The sequence below is a fragment of the Cryptotermes secundus genome, unplaced genomic scaffold (genome assembly GCF_002891405.2).
Source record: "Cryptotermes secundus unplaced genomic scaffold, Csec_1.0 scaffold391, whole genome shotgun sequence".
Classification (NCBI taxonomy): domain Eukaryota; kingdom Metazoa; phylum Arthropoda; class Insecta; order Blattodea; family Kalotermitidae; genus Cryptotermes; species Cryptotermes secundus.
This window is the reverse complement of record NW_019737394.1, coordinates 2,558,860-2,581,100: the sequence shown is the minus strand read 5'-3', so window position 1 is coordinate 2,581,100 and position 22,241 is coordinate 2,558,860. Positions and strand designations below refer to the sequence as shown.

At 37.5% G+C, this 22,241-nt stretch overlaps 3 protein-coding genes across 12 annotated transcripts in view; 2 read left to right on the top strand and 1 right to left on the bottom strand.

The window, feature by feature from the left end:
- Positions 1–562, bottom strand: part of LOC111870342 (ubiquinone biosynthesis monooxygenase COQ6, mitochondrial) — a 110,917-nt gene extending 110,355 nt beyond the window's left edge. For all 8 annotated transcript variants that reach the window (XR_002843827.2, XR_002843828.2, XR_002843829.2 and 5 more), the window contains exon 1: positions 326–562. Coding sequence is in view for 2 of the 8 variants with exons in the window: in XM_023862538.2 (XP_023718306.1) it covers positions 326–527 (202 nt within the window). In the remaining 6 variants the exon portion in view is untranslated. The remainder of the gene's footprint in view (positions 1–325) is intronic.
- Positions 563–808: 246 nt separating this feature from the next.
- Positions 809–18,207, top strand: LOC111870329 (protein FAM161A-like). Of its 3 annotated transcripts, XR_004513642.1 has the most exons (4): positions 11,655–12,389; positions 12,543–12,770; positions 14,179–15,919; positions 17,089–18,207. XR_004513642.1 is itself a non-coding variant. In XM_023862515.2 (3 exons), the coding sequence occupies exons 1-3, from the start codon at positions 12,322–12,324 to the stop codon at positions 14,621–14,623; spliced, it is 741 nt and encodes a 246-aa protein (XP_023718283.1). In that variant the 5' UTR covers positions 11,655–12,321; the 3' UTR covers positions 14,624–17,096. The 3 variants fall into 3 exon arrangements, 1 of the variants encoding a protein (XP_023718283.1); XR_004513643.1 differs by lacking the exon at positions 11,655–12,389 and adding an exon at positions 809–895 and having other exon boundaries at positions 14,179–17,096; XM_023862515.2 differs by having other exon boundaries at positions 14,179–17,096.
- On the top strand, positions 855–11,598 carry LOC111870327. Its single transcript, XM_023862512.2, has 2 exons — positions 855–2,052; positions 11,270–11,598. Exons 1-2 carry the CDS (start codon positions 1,118–1,120, stop codon positions 11,271–11,273), a joined length of 939 nt encoding a protein of 312 aa, XP_023718280.1. The 5' UTR covers positions 855–1,117; the 3' UTR covers positions 11,274–11,598.
- Positions 18,208–22,241: the final 4,034 nt, after the last annotated feature.

Sequence of the window (22,241 nt, the reverse complement as noted above, 5' to 3'; positions counted from 1 at the left end):
CGGTAAAGATGAAACACAGGAATATCCTAATCGATATAGACACTTGTGCTGCTTTCTGTTGTATTCCTTTATGATTAGTTCGATTAAATATAGATTGCTTTATTTCGCTTCGGGAGGGTCAAAACCGTATTTTGCATATTCAGAAGATTTCAAGTCATGAAAATCTCTACGAGTGCCATACATATTTTGTGTACTAGGATTGAGGGTCTTCGTGCAACTAAGAGGCGCAGAACATTATTCTAATAACATAAGCAACTCAAATTATGAGTTAACATTAGAGAAATTCCATCATTTTACACAGAACTGAACGTAAAACTCCCCTAACCTAAAGTACACGCCAATGTTGTTCCAACCATTCCTCCGCCAGCAACGATAATATCATAATGTGCATTTTTCTCGTTAAGCCTTGATGATGTAGACGCCTCCCTGCACAGAAACCTAATTTGATTTGCTCTTACATTATTCATGATATGAACGCAAGAACAAATATTTCGCGACTTGCTAAACATTCTTCTCAATGAACACATTTTCTCCTCCACGTTCTTTTGTACGTACACCACATTTCCCCTGCGTCGCGATTGTCATACCAACTTCTACGTTAAATACAACGGACCAAAAATTGACATCAAAATAACATTATTCTTGTGTACAGAAAATTGCATCTCACCTATACGAGTATTAAGCCACAGTAAATCTAAATTTAGTAAACAATGTTATTACTGTTTAAAAATATCTCCTAATATTTGAATACTATGTCAATGTTGGCTTTCTGTTATTTACATTTCCATAGCGACTGTTGCCATAACAACAGCAACAACAACAAATTAGTGCTTGTGCTTTTTCTGCAATGACAGCAAGACATACTGGTGCCGCTTTCAATCATTCCTGTCTTAAGGTACCCATTAATCCCACAAACAAATTACCGTTGCCTACATTCGAAAGAAAACGAGTGTCAAATTATTTCGAGAATGATCAGATCAACAGGGAAATATCAAGTCGAGATACAACTCAAAGCTTTGAAATTGTTTCTGGTGCAGATGGACCTTCTTCAGACTCTAAAGAAGGCCTCTCAAAGACGTTGATACCTCAAGACAATGCAAAGTACGCATTAAAAACTATGGGTGAATCTACAAACACACAGTCTCTAAAATCATTTATTGATTTTTATGAGAGTATTCCAGATTATGGAGATTTAATCCATTTATCTGACAGAGAATTCTATGTAAGACTTCAGTACTTAAAAGCAAAACAAAAAACTTATTTAAGAGATTTAGATGACAAGAGTATTTATGTGCCTGAAGTGGACGAAGATAATAAAGCAAACACTATAAAAACTCTGGAGAAGACTTCTGGATCATCTGAAACATGGTTGAAACATTACAATGACAGTTTGAATCTTCAAGGCAAAAAGTGTGACTTAGATGACAAAAGCCTTGTTCCAGCTTCTCTTGGATATTCGGCAGAGCTGAAAAAATATGCACATCCAGGTGATGGTAATTTATTTCGGGATAAATTGGACAGCAAAAAGTACATATCTCCATCTCCAACAATTTCTGCAGTATCTGTGGAAGATTCAGATAAAATTAATAGAAAAAGCAATCCAAAGCCTACAATTCAGCTGAACAACTATATACTGGACACTGAAGAACCAGAAGGTGTGTCAAGAATTGGCTTGATTACCAATAAATCTAGTCACAAAGAAAGTAAATTTAAAGACTCTCAGCCCCAACATGACTTATACAAAATCAAAGAAAAAAAGCAAAATGGCACTAACAAAATTAGAGATACACATTTTTCGTCTGCCAATGAAGAATCAACGTTGCTAGTTGACAGCTCAAAATCCATTATTGACAGTTTATGGGATGATTTCAGAACTGATCACTATATACCCAAATCGGAATTGTTTTCTGATTCAGATAGTGGGCAAGATGATGCATTAGATTTAGCAGTTTCACACAGTGTATCAAATAGTCCTGTTTTAAAACAAAACAAAAATGTTGCATGGCGAGAACCTAAGATCACAGTTCCAAAACCGTTCAACATGACACTGAGGTAGGTCTATTGTACTTCCATTTTATATTTTATGTTTTATTTTAATTGGAATGATTCCATGCAGAAACATGAGAAGCTATTGTGCTTATTGAACACATGTTAAAGAGTTTTTTCTTTGGGGTCCTTTATTGAATAGTAATATCAGGGCTTCATAAGATAAATAGCAGTTTATTTATTTTGGTTTCACAGTTGGGAGTTTTCAGTTTGCTTTCTCTCTTAGTTACCTTCTCCATTTTTCTCATTCCCACATGAGGTAAACTTGTGTCTAAACACCATTTCATGAATAGGGGGCATGGAGGTGAAGTACTGTGCATGTTAACGTTAATGGGATGATCAGCTTCATATTCCAGCAGCTTCACTGTTGCTACCCATAAGCCGGGACAACACATAGGCTATGGAATACATCCTGAGGAATCAAGGCTCCGTTTCCAACATTGGCAAGAAACTGTTCTCTTCTGTACAATATCCAGACCGGCCTTTCGGGTCCATCCAGCTTCATATCCAATGTGTACTCAGGGTTATTTCCCCGAGACTAAAGTGGGTGGGGTGTGAAATTGACCACTCACCTTCAATTAAGTCCACAATGTGCAGAACTACACCTCCATTCCCTCATATGTCTTCATGGTGCAGTGCATAATTAAGCTCAAGGATAGCTTTAACTCATTTTACTCATCCAGTTGGGGGCTGGATGGGCCACAGAGTGTCTGGCCATGGCAGTGAGGAAACAAGCCCTGCCCTTGCAGTAGTTGCACCCCAGCAGTCTAACCCGTAACCAGTCAGTAGCTTTACTCACTGACCTAGCCCAGCTCATTCTGATGGTCACACAACCAACAACATTCTTATAAGTGGAAATGCTTTGGTGTATAGTTTGTGAAAATTCTGTTCATAAAATATTTACTGTGAAAATTTAGCAATGAAATGCAGGAACACTTCTCCCAACTCTTACAATAAATTTTAAATTGAGTTATGTTAAGCTAAATAATTCTGTATTCCAGCATCCTGTTGTAATTGTCCCATACGTGGACGTTAAGTCAAGCTAAATCCTAAACTGTCGGGGGGGGGGNGGAACAGTCAGTGTTGAGATGAAGACTTCCACAGCCAGAGGAAGCCACTGCCTCCATCTTCAGGATAGACCTAAAGATGGAGGTAATAGTTCTCCAAATGTTGGTAGTCATTTACAGAACTGCATGGCATCACATCTCACAAGGCTAGTCTTAATATGCACTGCTGTGAGAACTTATATCTCTGAAGTATTTTATGAGATGCTGGTTCCTAAATAGTAGCCATGGTTCAAAGTGTAGCCAAGTACTAATATAAAAATTGTAAATAGTATGGAGTACTATTTCACTCACTCATGGAGCTGAGCCCTTCTTGAGGAGCCGCAAATTCTGCAGCTACTCAAGAATTTCCCAGCATATTATGGAACCCGAAGATTCATTACCATGTTCATAAGAGCCCTCCACTGGTCCCTATCCTGAGCCAGATCAATCTAATCCATACCATCCCATCCTATCTCTTGAAGATCCATTTTAATATTGTCCACCAACCTATGCCCAGTGGTCTCTTTCCTTCTGCCTTTCCCCCCCCAATATCCTATATTCATTACTCTTGTCCCCATTCGTGCTACATGATCTGCCAACCTCATCCTCCGTGACTTGATCATTCTAATTATACTTGGAGAAGCGTACAAGTTATGAATAAATCTTAAAATATAAGTTAGATTTAGCAGGAGTACAGGAGGTCAGATGGGACAGAGGTGGCATCGAACCAGCAGGCTGTAATAATTATCGGGGTATATCACTGCTATCAACTTCATACAAAATTCTAACCAATATTCTTCTCTCAAGGCTAAGTCCATATTAGATGAAATTATTAGAGATCATCAGTGTGGGTTTCAGATATTGGAGAAAACTGGAGTACAATGAGACAGTACATCAGCTATTCATAGACTTAAAGAATGCGTATGAACAGTAAGCAGGAAAGTATTCTACAATATTCTGATAGAGTTTGGGATACCCATGAAATTAGTTAGGCTGATTAAGATGTGTTTAAACGAAATGTATAGTAAAATCCATGTAGGTAAACATTTGTCTGATAATTTTCCTATCCAGAATGGTCTAAAACAAGGAGATGCTTTGTTGCCATTCCTTTTCAACTTTGCTTTAGAATATGCCATTAGGAAGGTCCGGAGAAACCAGGTTGAACTGAAATTAAAAGGGACGCATCAGTTGTTGTGTATGATGATTATGTGAATCTATTGGGTGATCAAGAAAAACACACAAACTTTAATTGACGCAAGTAAAAAGGTTGGTCTAGAAGTAAACACAGAGAAAACTAAGTATATGTTGCTGTCTCGTCACCAAAATGCAAGGCAGACTCATGACATAAAGATAGGAAACAGATGTTTTGAAAATGTGGCACAGTTCAGATATTTGGGAATGACGGTAACAAATCGAAACCCTATTCAGGAGGAAATTAAGAGCAGATTGAATTCGGGTAATGCTTGCTATCATTCAGTCCAGAACCTTTTGTTTTCTCATCTGCTGTCCAAATACATAACAATTAGAATATAAGTAGTTACTATAGGATTCTGACGATGGTGTGTAACACACTGATATGTTAGGTTTTTGGACTTTATTCATTGTCCTAGTTTTTAAGATAACAAATAAAAAACACGACGTTTCGGAAACTGGATCTGTTTCCGTCCTCAGGTGAAGGAAAACCCTATTCAGTTGGGTCCGNCTGAGGGTGTTTGAGAACAGGGTGTTGAGGAGAATGGATTACTATTTACAATTTTTAAATATTTATGATATTCTTGGCCACAGATATTTATATCCACTATCCATACATAATTAACTTCTTATATTATTCTTCAGATTACTACACTAAGTACAACAATTTGCATACCCTGATGTTTTTCTTCTGCTCTGTATTGTCATGACTGTGGACTTCTTATAAGTTCCACAAGATCAAGTAATATCTTGGTACTCTGCTTTAATTTCCACGTCTAGGGAAGAAGAGGACCGGCATATAAACTTACTGTGGTATCAGATATATGGTGCTGACAATCTTGATGAGCCTAGAGGGAATTCTAAAATCATTAGGGCTCATCCAGTTCCACTTGCATCTCAGTTGCCACTCTTTGATAAAATAATGGCAGAAAAAGAAAATAGGTATATCAGTAGTCACTTAATGCACTATAAATCACTGATGTCTTAGTCAGAGATTTCACATGCAACAGAACAAAATTCTTGCAACTTATTATAAAGTCATCCTTTATTTTTGAAATGGAAGATTCAATCAATATTTTGTACTTGCAATCTAAGAAAGAGTTCTGATGAGTGTCACAAAGATTTCAAAAGATGAACAGTACTCTTATTCAGTGATGTAATGCTGTGTAACCTGGTACAAGTTCACCAACGATTGTGAGGAACTTTACTGCCTCCATCTTCAGGATCAAAGAATAGGCCAAGCAATTAGCCAGCAAAACGCAATGGCAACTTGCAAACTTACCATATTTTGTGAAAATCAGTGAACTAGTTCAAAGATTGAAATGGGTGGATGGATGAAAAAAAGACACACATTCACATACACATGGACAGCATGGAGATCTCATAAGCCTACTTTCTTCCCCATAATGAAGCAAAGTGGGATAGAAGTAGATAATGATGATTGAATGCTCTGGAAAATAACACTCTTTGTTTCATTTTCATGAAATTTGGATACAGTGGTGGAAACTTTGATTTCATTGCATGTTCCAAAAGTTCCTACTGTATTTTGGACATAAATAAATAAATAATTAACTAGTTGATATACATCATCTTATAGCCTAACCCATAAAGTTTTATTACAATGTCAGTAGTCCTCCATATTTACAGCCATTAATGGCTCTTGCCTCATCTAACCTAATTGAAATCTAGTCTACTTCTTTTTTCATTCCTTCCTTCCCTTGGCTCTACAGCTTAGGGTGAGCTTTGGTATCCTGATCAAACTGCCTCAATTCTTCTCTTTTCTTCATCTTTCCTCACCATCCTTTCACTTTCATTTTACGGACATCATCATGCATATCCTCCAATCATCACCACCTGGGTATTCCTATCTTCCTTTCGTATATATTTTACCTTGTAACATTTTTTTTTGGCATTAAAATTAGGCACACCTTCAAAAAGTTTATTCCCGATATATAGATCTTTCAATTTCAGCCTTAACTCCTATGCTGACATAATCATATATTTAGTTTTTTATACAGTTTACTATTAGCCCCATCTGTTCTGCTTCTTCAAATTCTTCACATACGTCTATTAATTTCCTTTTTGTTCTTCCTATTATGGCTATATCATCTGCATAAGCACAGATTTGACTAGACTTATTGCAAATTGTGCCCCGCTGATCAGTCTTCATAGTAGCTTTATGTAATACTAATATGAATAAGGTTGTGGGCAAGCCATCTCCTTGTTAAATTCAAACTCCTTACCGACTTTATTGCCAACCTTAACTTTGGCTTTAGTGGTATTTGTTGACATCTGTACCAGACGGATTAATTTCTTAGATTCCATATTCATACATTATCTCAAAAAGTTTATCTCTATTCACACTACCAAAGGTTTGTGTAAAGTCAATAAACAGTACATGCAAATGTAGTCCTTGTGCATAATGTTTCTCCGTCATTTGTGTACTGATAAAGAGCTGATCAATAATGCTATTATTAGGGGCGAAATCCACATTGGTATTCTCTGATTATCCATTGTTGTAATTTTCAAATTTTCACTTATTAAAATAGATAGTACTTTACATACCATATTTAACAAAGCAATACTCCTATATAAGATTTGAGGCTTTAATGGCGGTGACTATGAAGAAAGCAGTCTTCTGGGATTTGGTACCAAGTATATGTGGTGTTAACCGATGTTTCGGAGGAACGTATCGCCTCCATCTTCAGGGTAGAAGGAAAAATATAAGAAATCCGCAGGCTCTCTTCGCTTGCGGATTTCTTATATTTTTCCTTCTACCCTGAAGATGGAGGCGATACGTTCCTCCGAAACATCGGTTAACACCACATATACATGGTACCAAATCCCAGAAGACTGCTTTATTCAATATTCCTATAGTTGTTACAGTCCAGTTTATCTCATCTTTTTAAATATGAGGCACATGATTCTCAAGTTATCTGGACTTTGTTGTTTCCCAAATTAATGTAATTAATTTATGTACCGCTTTTGTTATTGCTTTCCCTCCATATTTAATTAGTGTTGCAGTTATATTAGCTTATTCTGGTGCTTTATTATTCTTTAATTTTTGTATATAATTCTCTACTTCTTCGTATGTGAGCGGCTCACATTGGCAATCATCCACTACTGGTCCAACGTTCCTTTTTACTATTTCAGGATCCTCGTTTCCTATTTCTGCATTCAGCAGGTCTTCAAAATATTCTGTCCATTAATCTAAAACTTCCATTTCTTCTAATATTCTTCCACCCTTGCTTTTGCATCCAGTCACTCTTGGTTGAAATCCTCTTTTTTTTTGCTGATCTACTGCTTTGTTGATTTTCCTTGTTTTATTTTGTTTTTTTAAATTTTTCGATTTCCTCAAGTTGTTTCTGAATCATTTCCTTCGTCTTCCTCCTACAAATCCTCTTTGCCTGCATTCTCTTTCCCTGATAATTCTCATAGTGTATTCTATTTTCTTTTTGAATTATTCTTTCTCTTGTTTTGTTTTTCTCTGCTATGCATTTAACACATTCTCCATCAACCCATTCTTCATTTCTCTTAACTTTCTTCTCTCTGAACTATTCATTTGCTACTCCATTTATGATACTTTATTTTTTTCTCTATATCTTCAGATCCTTCTGTGTCACGATCCTGCAGTCTCATTTGTAATTTACTTTCATACTCTTCCCTCACTTCAGGCTGTTCAATTAATTTATCTGTATCGCATATCTTCCTTATTATTTTTACCATTTTCTGTATGCTTGCTAGTTTTTTTGGATTTGTACCTTAATCAGATAGTGGTTGGAGTCAGAATTAGGGCCTCTGCAGCCTCAAACGTCTTTAATAGATGATGAATGTACATGATCACTCTAATAAACTTCTTTGTTGGTCACGGGTATCTTCCATGTTCCCAGGTGTATACGTTTGTGAGGGTAAACAGTGCTTTTAATAAGCATTTTATTTCTAGTTGCAAACTACTTCAGCATCCTTCCATTTTCATTGCTGTTCTCATGTACTGTGTGCATTCCAGCCATTTGTTTCTAATATGACTCTTTACCTATTTTAGCATTGAAATCACCGATCTCTATTAGCATATCATATCTTGGTGTTTTATGGCAGGTTTCCTAAAGTGTACTGTAAACACTTTCTTTTTCACATTTTCCTTCATCTTCTGTTGGAGGACATGCTGACATTATGGTTATATTCCTAAACCATCCTTTAACCATTCTGACCTCACATATTCTGGTGCCGATAGTTTAAATTTGTATTATATTATGTGGAATTGCCTTAGCTATCATAAATCCGGTGCCCAACTTTCCTGTCCTTTTTTCTGATCCATTGTAAATCAGAGTATAAGCATGTTTATCAATCCTTCATTGTCTGGTCAAACGAATTTCTTGTAATGCTACCATGTCTATTTGGAATTTTTGTATTTCATTTGCTACATGTATATCATGCATCTTCCCAGCCTGTAACACTGATCTCACATTCCACGTTGCCGTTATAATCTTATTCCTACTCCTTCACTGATGTCAGTTTCCTTTCAATCCATCCATCCATGGCTCATTACCTGGTTTCTGAACAATTTAGTTTTTATGGTGCAAGATTGTTAGCCTCATGCCCAACCCCCAACCTGGAGGACCAGGGTATTGTTCTTCATCTGGTTCCTACCCCTGGACCTGTCTGGCATGGGTGACACTACCAGTAGCTATGCTACCGCTGGCATAGCTCTCAGGGTCTCAAGAGCACTCAAACCCCACCACCACGATAAAGTGGAGATACCATCAGTGGGGAATTCTAGTCGAAACTGCGATGTATTCACAGTCACACTGATAATGATGCCCATTATCTGAGTCCATAGTTCTCCAGTGTCTGGTACAAATGTGTGATACACAATATCTTTATTATAAGCCCACAGAAATAAATGTAGTGGAGGGGTTTTTTAGGGATGTGGAGATACATTATGGTTCTTCCCAACCAATTAATTGTCCCAGAAATGTGTGCTAGAGGAGTGGCAGATCAGCATCTTGAGCGCTGTGTGAGGTTACAGTACCTAAAGTTGTGGAACCACTAACTACTCCAGCATGTCAAGGTACACAACCTCACTCACCGTGGGCTTGTCAAAAACAAAGGGCCATTAGGTCAGTCTTGTATGAGACTGCAATATGCATTCATCTTGTAGCTATCACTCACATTTCCAGCTGTCACAGGGGTGAGCAAGGAATTTGTTGTTTTCGTCTATGTGGTCAATCAGGCTGACAGCTCATATGTTGCAACATGATTGGTCATTTGGTTGCAGTAGCTGCAGCCACTGCAGATGAAACCATTCACAAAAGACACCATATGGGGTTGTTTGCTGTTGAACTTGTAATTATCATCGCTTCCCACTCTTAGTCCATACACTTGTCATCAAGAGATGGCATTCACCTCTCAGTTGTTGTAGCACTCTTCCCATCTGCAAGGATTTCTTTGACCACCCCTGATATTTGTTCTCGCATTGGTTGCTTCCCATATTGCTCTCTGTAATTACACTGCGCCATGGTCACTGTCTTAGGAGTCTGCAAGCCACATAGCATATTGGACATTGTTGCAATTTTTCATCCTTCAATTTGTTCTACAAGGAAGAAACAATGTCATCAAAGTCTTTTTCACTTGTGCTATAATATGCTACAAAGTACTATATTATTTTATGCAGGATTTAACGTTCTCACAGCGGTGGTTGTACTGTCTTCTGGGATATAATGCCGTATAGTCCGTTGAAAGTTAACTGACGTTTCAGATGCACATATCACTACCATCTTTGGATTTGACCCTGATGATGGAGGTGATATGTTCCTCCAAAACGTTGGTCGACTTCAACAGACTACAGTATTTTACAGTATTTTATGCTTACTAATTATTTTTTTTATTTATGTTCCATACATTGAAGATAATTTTGGAACATGCTGTATTAAAAAGAGTATGCATTTCTAGTTTTGGTCAACAAACGCACTTTCTTTCTCATATAAAGAAACAAACTCCGTGGCCTGTAGTCCGCAAGCGAATTATACCGCCGCTTATCGGCGAAGTTAGTGTCAACATTTGCGGACAGAGGGTGTTGTGTGGTCAGCGCAATGGATCCTCACGGCCGTTAATCTCAGTTTTCTAGACTGGACCCACTATTTCCTTGAAATAGGTCCTCAGTTATCCTCATGAGACTGAGTAGACCCCATTCCAGACCCACTACTTCTCAGAAAATCTGGTAGCGCCGGGAATCGAACCCGGAACCTCTGGATCTGTAGGCAGGAACTCTGAACCACTAGACCACAGAGGCGGTCTTCTTTCTCATATCCTACAGAAAAATGCTCCTTATGATATGCTGTAGGACAGTTTTAACAAAACATATCAATTTTGAATAGCACATAAAGCCTCTACAAGAGGTCCATTGAGTTTTATTGCATTGACAACACGTAAAAATACTGCCACAATAATAACACAAATTTTAAAAATCAAGAGAATCTGAACAGAATCAGTTACAATAAATGACTATCACAAATTTCTGCTCATCAGTTTGCTTCAGGCAAGTAAGGAACCCTATTTTCTAAGCTCTAACAGTATTTGTACATTGTTTGATGCAACAAGATGGAGTATGACTTTATAAACTTGCATGTGTACAACACACAACTTGCACCTGCCATCCACTGTACACTTGTTCTAGCATATGAGGCTACTAAACTGTTTAAATTCATGTCTCCAAAGTGGAAACACCTTGCGAGCTAAAATATGTATAAATATTTATTTTTAGTCGAGGAACAGATTGGCATTTTTTCATTAGGAAGTTTTCATTGTTATAAGTTGTAATTTACTGAGCATTTTTTAGTCTTATCATTTTTGTGGTAAAATAAAGCACTTGATATGGCTGTGCTGTGTGAGCATTATATGATATGATTTCATTTCTTTGGTTTATGTGTTAATGTTATTGTCATAGCAATCATTTTATTATTTAATATTTATTGCTTATTTTGTTTCAGTTAAGTGAGCATTTTATGCTACTACATGTGATGGAATCCAACATGGGAAGCTGATTTCTGTGGACACAGTCCAGTCACACTTCAACATAGTTTTTCTTTATTTAAATGAAAATCTTTTTAATAGAATGAATCAATTCACAATCTAATACAATTATGCTCTGTAGGATAGCTCGGTCAGTATAGCAATGGGCTACAGGCTGGATAGTCCGGGTTAGATTCCCGGCAGTGCAACATTTTTCTCTTCTTCCCAGCTTTGGGGCACACCCATCCCCATATCCAATGGGTATGAGAGGATCTTTCCCCAGGGGTAAAGTGACAGGCGCGTGAAGCTGACCACTCACCTCCAACTAGTGCCAAGGTCAAGAATTGTGAAGCATAGTGCTTCACTAATTAAGCACAGGGACAACATTACCCTTTTTAATATATGTTTATGCTAGAAGCTGTAGGACGATCAGGGCTTAAGTTGTACTAAAAGAAGAATCAGAATGGAAAAGCGTTTACCGAGTTGGAGGGAGGGAAAGCGAATGTAAGAATAAACCTTAATAGATGTATCATGCTTCACTTTACTTCCAGTGTTTCATGTAGGATATTTTAATGTAAGTACAGCACTATCCATACTGATGGTTTCTACTTTAATGTCCCATACTGTAGTCACAACTGAAGGAATGTGGGGTTATTACCTTACTTGCACTCACCATATAAAATTTAACTTAAAAACACTACAAAAATCTTAATCCCCTGAAATGAGAATATAAAACATAAAGTTCACTCTTCCTGAAGAAATTCTATGTCTTTTTGAAAGTTACAGTGATCTCTGTAAGCGTATAACTACACAGTATGTCAAACATGTATCAGTAATGAAAGTCAGAAGAAGGAAGCAGCATAAATATAATATCTGTGAAACAAAGTGCATTACAGGCATATTACTGCAATGTAAACAATGTAATTTACTAATTCATCAGCACTGTGCAGCATTCATAGAACATACAAAATATGTGCACTCTGGTACATAGCACCATCCAATGAAGAAGAGGCGAGACAAGTGGTGAGGAATGGTTGACCATGCCCATTCTGCTGTTCATTTAGGGACACATTCAGCTTCAGTATGCCAGCAGCAATGGTATGGGTTTTCCAAAAATATCATTAAATGTTTTCAGCTTGCCCAGTACACTTGATTGTCCTTGGTAATTCTCTCACCTTCTCTTCATTAAAGGGTAGTACTTCAATCTGTTACTCATTGCACACTATAAACTCATGCTGTGTCTCTGCGTAGGAGCCGATATGTGAGGAGACAATGCATAAATGAACTAAGAGCACAAATGAAGCCATTCAAATTCATGAAATGTGATGAAGAAAGGAAACTGTTACCAATTTGCCACTCATCACCAGACCTGAGAGATTTTGGCGACATATCACCAAAACCATTTAAGGCTAAACCAGTACCAAAAAATTTGTTCAGTAATTATATCTACAAAAGAATGAGAGAAGATGAATACTACAGGTAACAACATTCTCTTAGCTTAGGCTAATCCATGTTACTGACCAATCACACACTTGATCTCTGGGTGTAAGGCCCTTTTAGCTGCTATAATTATAATGGACTTGCAAGAAATGAAACCAAGATTATGGCAATTATAATTTTGGTGAGAACTTCCTCTGCACCAGTTGTACTTCCATTATATGTTCAGTGGAGCTTTGTTTGAGACAACAGGGTTCACCCCATCAAGGTTAGGTCTGTTTTAAGGTAGGCAGTACTTCAAAAGATGTATACTGACTTGCACGCACATTTTATTTATTATACATTAATACTCCAATCAAAAAGTGTTTGTCATTACTGAATGACTTTTCAGTTGACTGCCCTCCCACACAGGTGCATTTACATTGGTTAGTTTTAATAAATTTATATCAAATTAAATTTGTTCAATAGCTTAAAGAAATTCTGTTACATTTTATTGTGTGTTTGACAATATTAAAAATCCATTATAGAAGAAATCAATACAGGTATCAAATTTGGTCCCTTACAAACTGTAGGTGTTTGAGAACATGGTGCAGAGGAGAATATGTAATCTATTAGAGAGGAAGAAACAAGAGGGTAGAGAAAAATTCACAGAATTCATAATTTGTACTCTACACCTATTATTACTATGGTGATCAGATCAACTATGATGAGATTGGAACAACATGCAGAACACATGGGCAGATGAGAAATGCATATAATTTCTTATTAACAACATTTCACTGAGAGGTACTAGATTTAATTGGCTTGTGTAGGGCCCATTGATGGGCTTCTGTAAAAATCTAATGAACCTCTAGTCTTGTAGCATTAGTCAATTGATAGATGAGCAATTACTGGCATTACTTTCTAGAGAGAGCCTGCACTGTAAGTTTCATTTATTTATTCACCTTCCATAAATCCTGTCGAGAGTACATTCTCATGCGGATGTAGAGATCATCCTACTTACAGTCACAACTGAGGATTACAGTTTTCATCCAGTAGCATACACATTTGTATAAAATACTGATAAATATATACAATATAATAAATAAGTTAATTTTAGTAGTAAAAGTAATGGCAAACCTTATACAATTTGTACATTTTTATACAAGTCTATTAATTAAAAATTCAATAGTTAAAACACAATGTCATTAATGAGTTTTGTATAACATACATTAATTATATAATAAATTGAAATAAAGACTAGTATACAGTAATATAAAGATTGTGTATATCTAAAATAAGCATCCAAAAACCAGAACACAGACTGACAATCTTAGTTAGTTAGTTACTTACTTACTTACTATATTGGTTCCAGAAATCCACATTTTGCAATGTTAGATAGATAAGTTTAGTTAGATAGTTGTAGGAAATCATGGTTCTTGATACAATTTTGAACAACTATGTATTTCAGAGCTCTCAAAAAGAAGGTACGAGCCGAAGAATTGTTGAGATCTTCTTCCTTACCCCCCTCTATGGCAGCCAGAGAGAGGCTGTCCAAAGCTAAAGCACTGTCAGCTGAAGTTCTGAACAGTGATTCAGACAGGCCAAAGAGAAGAAAACACAAAATCCCGAACTATAAGAAAAATCACGAAGAAATCCAAAAACAGTTGGAAGACAGATGGAATGACAATATCACAACTAGTCCAGAACCATTCACACTGAAAACTGCAGAGCTGCACAAAAGAAAGGTATATCAACCTGTGATGTTTCAGTTTCATTCTGAATCGATTAAGGGGGTGGGAATTAAATTACATCATTATTTTCAATCTACAGTTCATCCCCTTTCTACAATTCAGCCCTCGAGCCATCTTTCACCTTGCATGAAACCTAGTTCCTTGTTTAATACACCCTTATGACAGTCACTTGGTTTCATGAAGTGAGCTTCCAATGACATAATCTCCATCCAGCTGGAACCTCAGTCACAGAGGATTTGTAAGGCCATTTTTCCTCTTTCATGACACCTTCTGTAGCTGGTTCTGTTTACCACTCACATTTTCAACAGATGTCCCTTCAAATGACAGTGTCCTACTGAAGTCCTGTCATGTTTCAACCAGTTCCTGTTCAGCTCCAATAGTTTCCTAATTCTTTTAACAGAGGGCTCCAGAATGAAACCTTTGGCAAATCTCTGCCTAGGTGTGAACTGCCAATATTCTTGGTGTCTCATGTTCTTCCAGTCACTGATGACTTGCATAGTGACTCCTCCTGATATAAGGCATCTTCTGATGTCAAACTGAGTTTCATCACAGTCCAGTATGCAGCACTGGTGCTTCATATTTTTGAAGTCACAGGTTTCCCAGAAACAGGCTACACTGGATGAGGTTCTTCATTTTATTCTTCAGTCTCTTTAAGTGAAATTCTGGTACAATATCTTAAATTAGACTGTGACTATAACCTTCCACATCCCTTGCAATTCATCATACATTATTGTACCATCATTCAACACTATATAGTCTGAGCTACTGACACCATGGTTAAATAAACCATAAATAAGTAACATAACCATTCTGAGAACAAGAGGTAATCTCATGCCGTGACACGAGTTAACCCATTTACCAACTTGTGATGACCAAGGGAACTCACAATGCTCCTTGGTTTTCAGAATGAAATGTAGGGCTGCTGCATAATCGAAAATGAAACTCATACATTGCTGCTACCACTCAGTTTAGAATCTCTTTCCTTCCTGCTTCTTGCCTGAAAATGTAAAGAATAAGTTATATTAAAGTGTAAAAAACTATCATTTTCCTGTTGTCTTATATGGGTAGAATAATATAGAGGGTGTATAAGAAAAGGAAATGAAGGTGACTGTTTGGACCTCAAAGAGAGGCAGAAATAGGAGGATTGAAACAACTGCACAATGTGAATAATTTATTCTTTTCATACAAATAATATTACAATGATCAAATCGACTGGCTATATAGTATATTTAGTGAATTAGTTTCTGTTGCATTCAGTGTTGGTTTCTTTTGAAATTTATTACCTGTTTATTTATTTCAGCCAGCAAAATGTACCTCTCCAGATGAGAGGTCCAGTGTATCTCCATATGAGGTATATCCTTCTCCGGCTTCTGAGAGGCGTGTCCGACCTCAGACAGCCTTAGGCATCCCACTCAGTAGAAATAACTTGGCTTCTGTTCTAAGGATTCAGTCTTCAAGGTACTGAATCAGTAACTTATACCTACTTAAAGCTTAATATTTTCAATTACAGTTTCATCAGTTCAAATTAGATGAGATCATATTATATTTCACAACTTCCTAGAACTATAAATTAATATTATACAATTCATGATCTATTTCTATGTATAATTTGCACTAGTTCCTATTCTGCACTTAAAGTTGTCACAACATCAAAGTTGTGTAGTGCTGTTATAATTTGTAATTTGCAACACATAAAAGATATTTTCATATAGACTTTGTAGGTAAATTTGTCCTTACAATGCTAAATGCTGAATGCTAAATATTGATTTTTAATGGCCATCATTTTGTTGTTTTACACGATACAAAAGTATTAACATGGTAAAAGTTCTTTTTTAATCCTTAACCACACAAAATGTCAGAACTCTCATGCTAAGTGGCTTTAGTGTCATTTCCACCTCCAAAGTTCACATGGCCACTATATTAGTATCACTGGTAGAAAATGAGAAGGCTGGTCTTATAAACATTAATGAACTTTTGGGTGCCATATAATGCAGGGAATTTCTTGACTAGCTGAGTGACTAATAATATCTCATGGAGTACTCTGGTCAGTGGAGATATTTGGTTAGAAAATTGAAAGTACAAAAGCGGGATGATTTCATTGTGCTGTGATGCTGATACCAGGTTTTTGAAAATATGTTGATTTGGAAATTGCTGGGTTGGGACACACATATATGGATTCAGGGGCATGATAATACCTTATAATGTGATGAAAGCAGGGGACAGTTAGATTAAAATGGAATGTACTTTCGAATATCAAAATGCCTGATCACCATACTTCCACAGACACGCAACTTTAGAATTGTCCTGTATTTGTGGATATTATATCTCAAGAGTATGCTCTTCTGGGTTGTAGGTCTGTGTAGTCTAGAGACAATTCAATATATCAGAGGAACATACCATTTCAGGGTCAATGAATGAGCCAAGCAAGAAACCAGCAGAAGCAGGCAGAAAACTGAGCTCAGCTGGTTTCTTGCTTGGCTCACTCTTTGATCTTGAAAATGGATATAATATGTTCTTCTAAACCATCAGGCTGTCTCCAAACTACAGAGAAGGCAATACTCTGCTTAGCTGCTGCCCTGAGAACCTCAAATCTAATCATCATATATCTCCATTGTTGTGGGATTTAGGCAGCGCATGGAACAAGAATTAGCCATAAGACAGGCCGAGAATAGAAAGAAGGAAGAAACAAGATTTAAGGCACATTTTATGCGTCTTAAACCAGCATGGCAAGCTCTTACCTACAGCACAGAGGAAGACTTGGCCATGAGAATTCAAACTCGGCGCGAAGAAGAAAGAATTCGTAGACAGGAGTATGAGCAAGACATGAAACTCATGCTCGGTCGAGTACAGAATATACCAACACTGTTTGAGAGACAATCACAGGTACAGTAATAGATTTTTGACTACAAATTCAAATCATGGTATCTGACAAATATATTATATTGCTTGTATATTGCAGAACATCTAACATCAACAACAATGACACTATCACTTTTACAACCACAAGCTCTATACACCATGCTTTCCCATTATCCTATATACTAAACTCCTTTATCTCTTCAAGTCTGTTCATCTTCGGTGGGATTACTAAGTGATGAAAAACAGATTAGTTTTAGTGCATAAAGCAGTCTATGTTCACTGATATTTATAATCACTTTCTGTAGTGTATAAAGGTATCTATCTCGACCACTCATATTTGCTTGGCAACTCCCCCATATGTCTTCATTTTGGAGTACTAAATTATGTAGTTAAGCATAGGACAACTTTTACTTTAACCATTTAAGGCAAAAATTGATTACTGTTGCAGCACTAAAGTAGTAAATAACGGAGTTTTTATGGGATATCACATCCCTTCATACTTTCATTTTAGTCAAAGGTGTGCACACGTGTGTGTGTGTGTGGCAGGGGGGAGAGCACATGCACATGCATGTGTGTGAAGTTATATATAGGCCTATACTGATTCATAATGAAGAAGCAATTTCACTGTTCAAGTACAGTTTTAAGAAAAAGCCAGGGGAAGAATGGGCACCTGTGCGTGTACATAAAAGCTTTTATCTTCCTGATCTGTCTGTCTGTCTGTGTCTGTGCATGTGCATGAATGCACGTGTGTAATAAGCAGATACAATATGAAATATAAAAATGATGTCATAAATAATGCTATTTAAAAGTATAAGGTAAAAAAAGTAAAGCTATCCCTGTAACAGGCCATGAAGACGTATAGGGTTGTGAGACATAGAGGCTCTCACATTTTCTAGACAGTCAGCTAACAGATGGCAGTAAGGTTGTCATCCTTATGTGCCAGCCGCCCTTTAAACCCCCAGGAAAATTCGTGGTACTCATTTCTGTTAGAGGCTGATTCAGTCCCAGGGCCATAGTGCAGCTGGAAGGATTAGGTAAATTGAAAAAATCCAATGACCTCATCGGGACTCAAACCTGCGACCTTCCGGCTTGTAGCATAGTGCCTCAACCAACTATGCTACCGTGTGTCCCTATTTAAAAGTGATATGAATCACTACATAAAATATTAATTGAATATTGTGTTTTACAATGATGACTGCATAAGTACAGCAGTTCACCTTACTTCAGAGAGATATACTGTACATGATTTAAATCAATGAGATTAGAGAGTTTTAATGATATGAAGTATATTTTCATTATCCCACTGAACAATTTGCATAAGTAATAAATAAAAATCAAGGGGAGCTGGAATAGCACAGTTGGTAGAGCAAATGGCTAAGGGCTGGACTGCCGAGGGGTTGGAGTTTGAGTCCCAGTAGGGACAAGATATTTCTCCTCCACATCATCCAGATCGGTTCTGAAGCCCACGAAGTCTCCTACCCAATGGGTACCAGGGCTTCTTTCCCCAGGGGTAAAGTAGCTGGAGCATGAGGCTGACCACTCACCCATACATCTTCATGGCATAGTCCTTAATTAGNTTTCCCCAGGGGTAAAGTAGCTGGAGCATGAGGCTGACCACTCACCTCCAACTAGTGCTAAGTTCAAGAACACATGGATCTATACATCCACTCACCCATACATCTTCATGGCATAGTGCTTAATTACTTAAGCACAGGGGCAACTTCATTGTTTTATTACTTTAATGAATAAACACGAAGATCAATGCGGTGTGCAAAATTCCCAAGAATACATCTGGGAAATACTCATATATATGTAACCCACAGTGGAATACACCTTTCCCCTGTTTTAACCATTTAACTGTATCACAAGGGGGGCACGCAGTGGTGTAATTGATTAAGGCACTATGCTACAAGCTGGAATGTCGTGGGTTCAAGTCCCAATGAGGTCATCGGATTTTTTCAATTGACCTAATCCATCCAGCCACACTATGGCCCTGGGGTCAACTCAGCCTCTAACAGAAATGAGTACCAGGTATATTCTTGGAGGTAAAGGGCAGCCGGTGCAGAGGGCTGACAACCTTGCCGCCATCTATGAGCCGACTGTCTAGAAAATGTGGGAACCTCAACATCTCACAACCCTATGGGCCTCCACGGCCTGTTACAAGGATATCTTTACTGTATCACAAGACTTGCAAAACTTCTGTCCCTACCATTTCTATTACATCACATTTTCCCTGTGAATATATCTTTTAAGATTACAATGGACCAAAGATGGTGACAGTTTTATATAGAGCAGTTTAAATAATTATTTATATGTGAGTTCATTTAACATGCAGTGGGAACAGTTAGTGTTATTTTTTATGTTGTTCACCATCCATTTTGTCTAGCCAGTGAGTGTTTCACTTATGTTTAAGAGCTTAGGTGTCATCCAGCTTCATGATTCTTTCAAATTTATTAATTTTATTGTACTTCATTTCATTTCCTTTTTCAGCCAGTGGTGAAGGAAGTACAGAGAAACCATGGGAAGTCTCGCAAGAAATCACGACAAAACATGAAAATCAGTTCTACTCCAACTACTCCAGATTTGTATGAAGAAGATGAAAGGGAAGAAAATGATGCAAATCAAAATGAATTTTCGAATGACAGAAATACAAAAATGAGGTTAAGAGTGTCTATCAGTGAAACTCCTGAGACAGTTCAGCATTCAACCACGACTGAAAATGTTGGAGAAACTGAAATCAGGGAACATGATGAAAATGAAGATCAACATGAAGTAGTGAGTGAAGAAGAAGATGAAAAGAAAGATGTAGAAGAAATTAAAAAAAGTAAAAATGAAGAAGAGGAAGAAGATGAGTCTGAACAAACTGCAAGTATTCAAGAAGACATTTCAGCAGGCAGAACCACTGAAGATGATGAAGACGGAAATACATACTCTATTGATGAAAAGTAGGTCTATATAAGAGAAATCTTGAACCATTACACTTTTTACACATGACTAAGTAGCACAGTTCATCAAGTATAACAAGTTTAATAGGAGAATACAGAACTTTGCCACTACTGGCCATCATCAGAAGGTGCAGCCAACACTATAAAAAATTACTTTACATATGAACATAGAAATTCCTTTGTCACAACTTACATTCAAAACCATTCATTATGGTTTTGCCTACACCTTCTGTTGATCACCAGTAGCAGCTGAAACATGTAAAGGCAAACTTTCATATTCCCTCTTTAAACTTGTTACACTTGGTGGATCTTACTGCTTATTCATGACAAATAAGTAGCTTCACAGAATGAAGTACTGACAAACCAATCACTGGAATATGAATACTGTAACAGTGAGATACTGATATACTTTGTCATATACTGACTAAAGATAAACTTTTATATATTTTAACAAAAGTAAATGATGAGTATTAAAAAGTTACATCAACATTTCTCAGCTTGAGAAGTTGTCTTTGTTCAGCAATTACTGTTCAAAAATTATGCAACATGGTCATTTGAACTACTACTAGCACTGGTTGGAGCCAGGATAGCACAATCAGTATAGCAACAGGCTATGGGTTGGATGGGTGTGGTTTGATTCCTGGCATGGGCAAGAGATTTTTCTCTTCTCCACAGAGTCCAAACCATGTCTGGGGCCCACCCAGCCTCCTATCCAATGCATATCAGAGGCTCTTTCCCCAGGGCCAAAGCAGTCAGGGTGTGGAGCTGCCCACTCACCTCCATCTAGTGGCAAGGTCACAAATGGTGGAGATATACCTCCATTCCCTCACATGTCTTCATGGCATGGTGCTTAATTAAGCATGACTTTACCTTCACCTTTTACTAACACTGGTTGAAAAACTTCTACTCCACTGTTCTTATCATGAAATTGACAGAAGATTCAAATCAGGCCCTTCTTCTAGAAAATGCAAAACAATGATAAATTAGCAGTATACATTTATTTCCATGTTTGAGTGATGACTCCATGATGTGGTGGGTTGGGCTGCTGATATTTTAGAGAACCTGTTTCCACCTTCAAGGTGAAGAGAAAGAAAGGCCTGGCACTGATATTTAATAGTTCTGAGCCATGAAGCTCTGCAGAATTGTATTCTCTGATGGTGTATATGTGGATAATAACAGATTCAAAATGGAAGTTCCATCACTTCTCATATAGAAATAGCCAGGTTCTACAGAATGTTCATTCATTCTCTGAAAAATCAAAACGAGTTTAATTGCTTCCTATCAAAGAAAATACTAATCAATATTTTACTTAAAATACTTATGCATCATGTTGCATCTGAGGTTCACATAGCAGTGACTGAAGTAGATTCTATAGGGTTTTGATTATGGTGGATGACATACAGAATTACTGGGTTTTTGGACTTTTTCCATCGTCCAGAATTCTAGGTAATAGAGGACTCCACGTTTTGGAAACTGGATCTGTTTCCGTCCTCAGCTGAGGACTGAGGTGATCGAGATTAGCTCTTTCTAAGGGGCCCAACTGAGTAGGTGTCTTCCTTTCTCACCTGAAGATGGAAACATATCCAGTTTCCAAAACATTGTGTCCTCTACTACTTAGAATGTCCTCTGTTATCTAGAATTCCAGATGATGGATAAAGTCCAAAAACCCAGTAAATCTAGTGACTGAAGTGTATACAATGTTCTGAGATTCTGTGCTACGTAGTCTTGTAGAAGTCCACTAATAGTTCTGTTATATGTACATCGGCCGCGCCATAGCTCAAGCGGTTAGTTGCTGGCTTCCCACTGTGGCAGCCCGGGTTCGATCCTGGGTGTGGTCAAGTGGGAATTGANCACTAATAGTTCTGTTATATGTACATCGGCCGCGCCATAGCTCAAGAGATTAGTCGCTGGCTTCCCACTGTGGCAGCCCGGGTTCGAGCCTGGATGTGGTCAAGTGGGAATTGAGGTGGACAAAG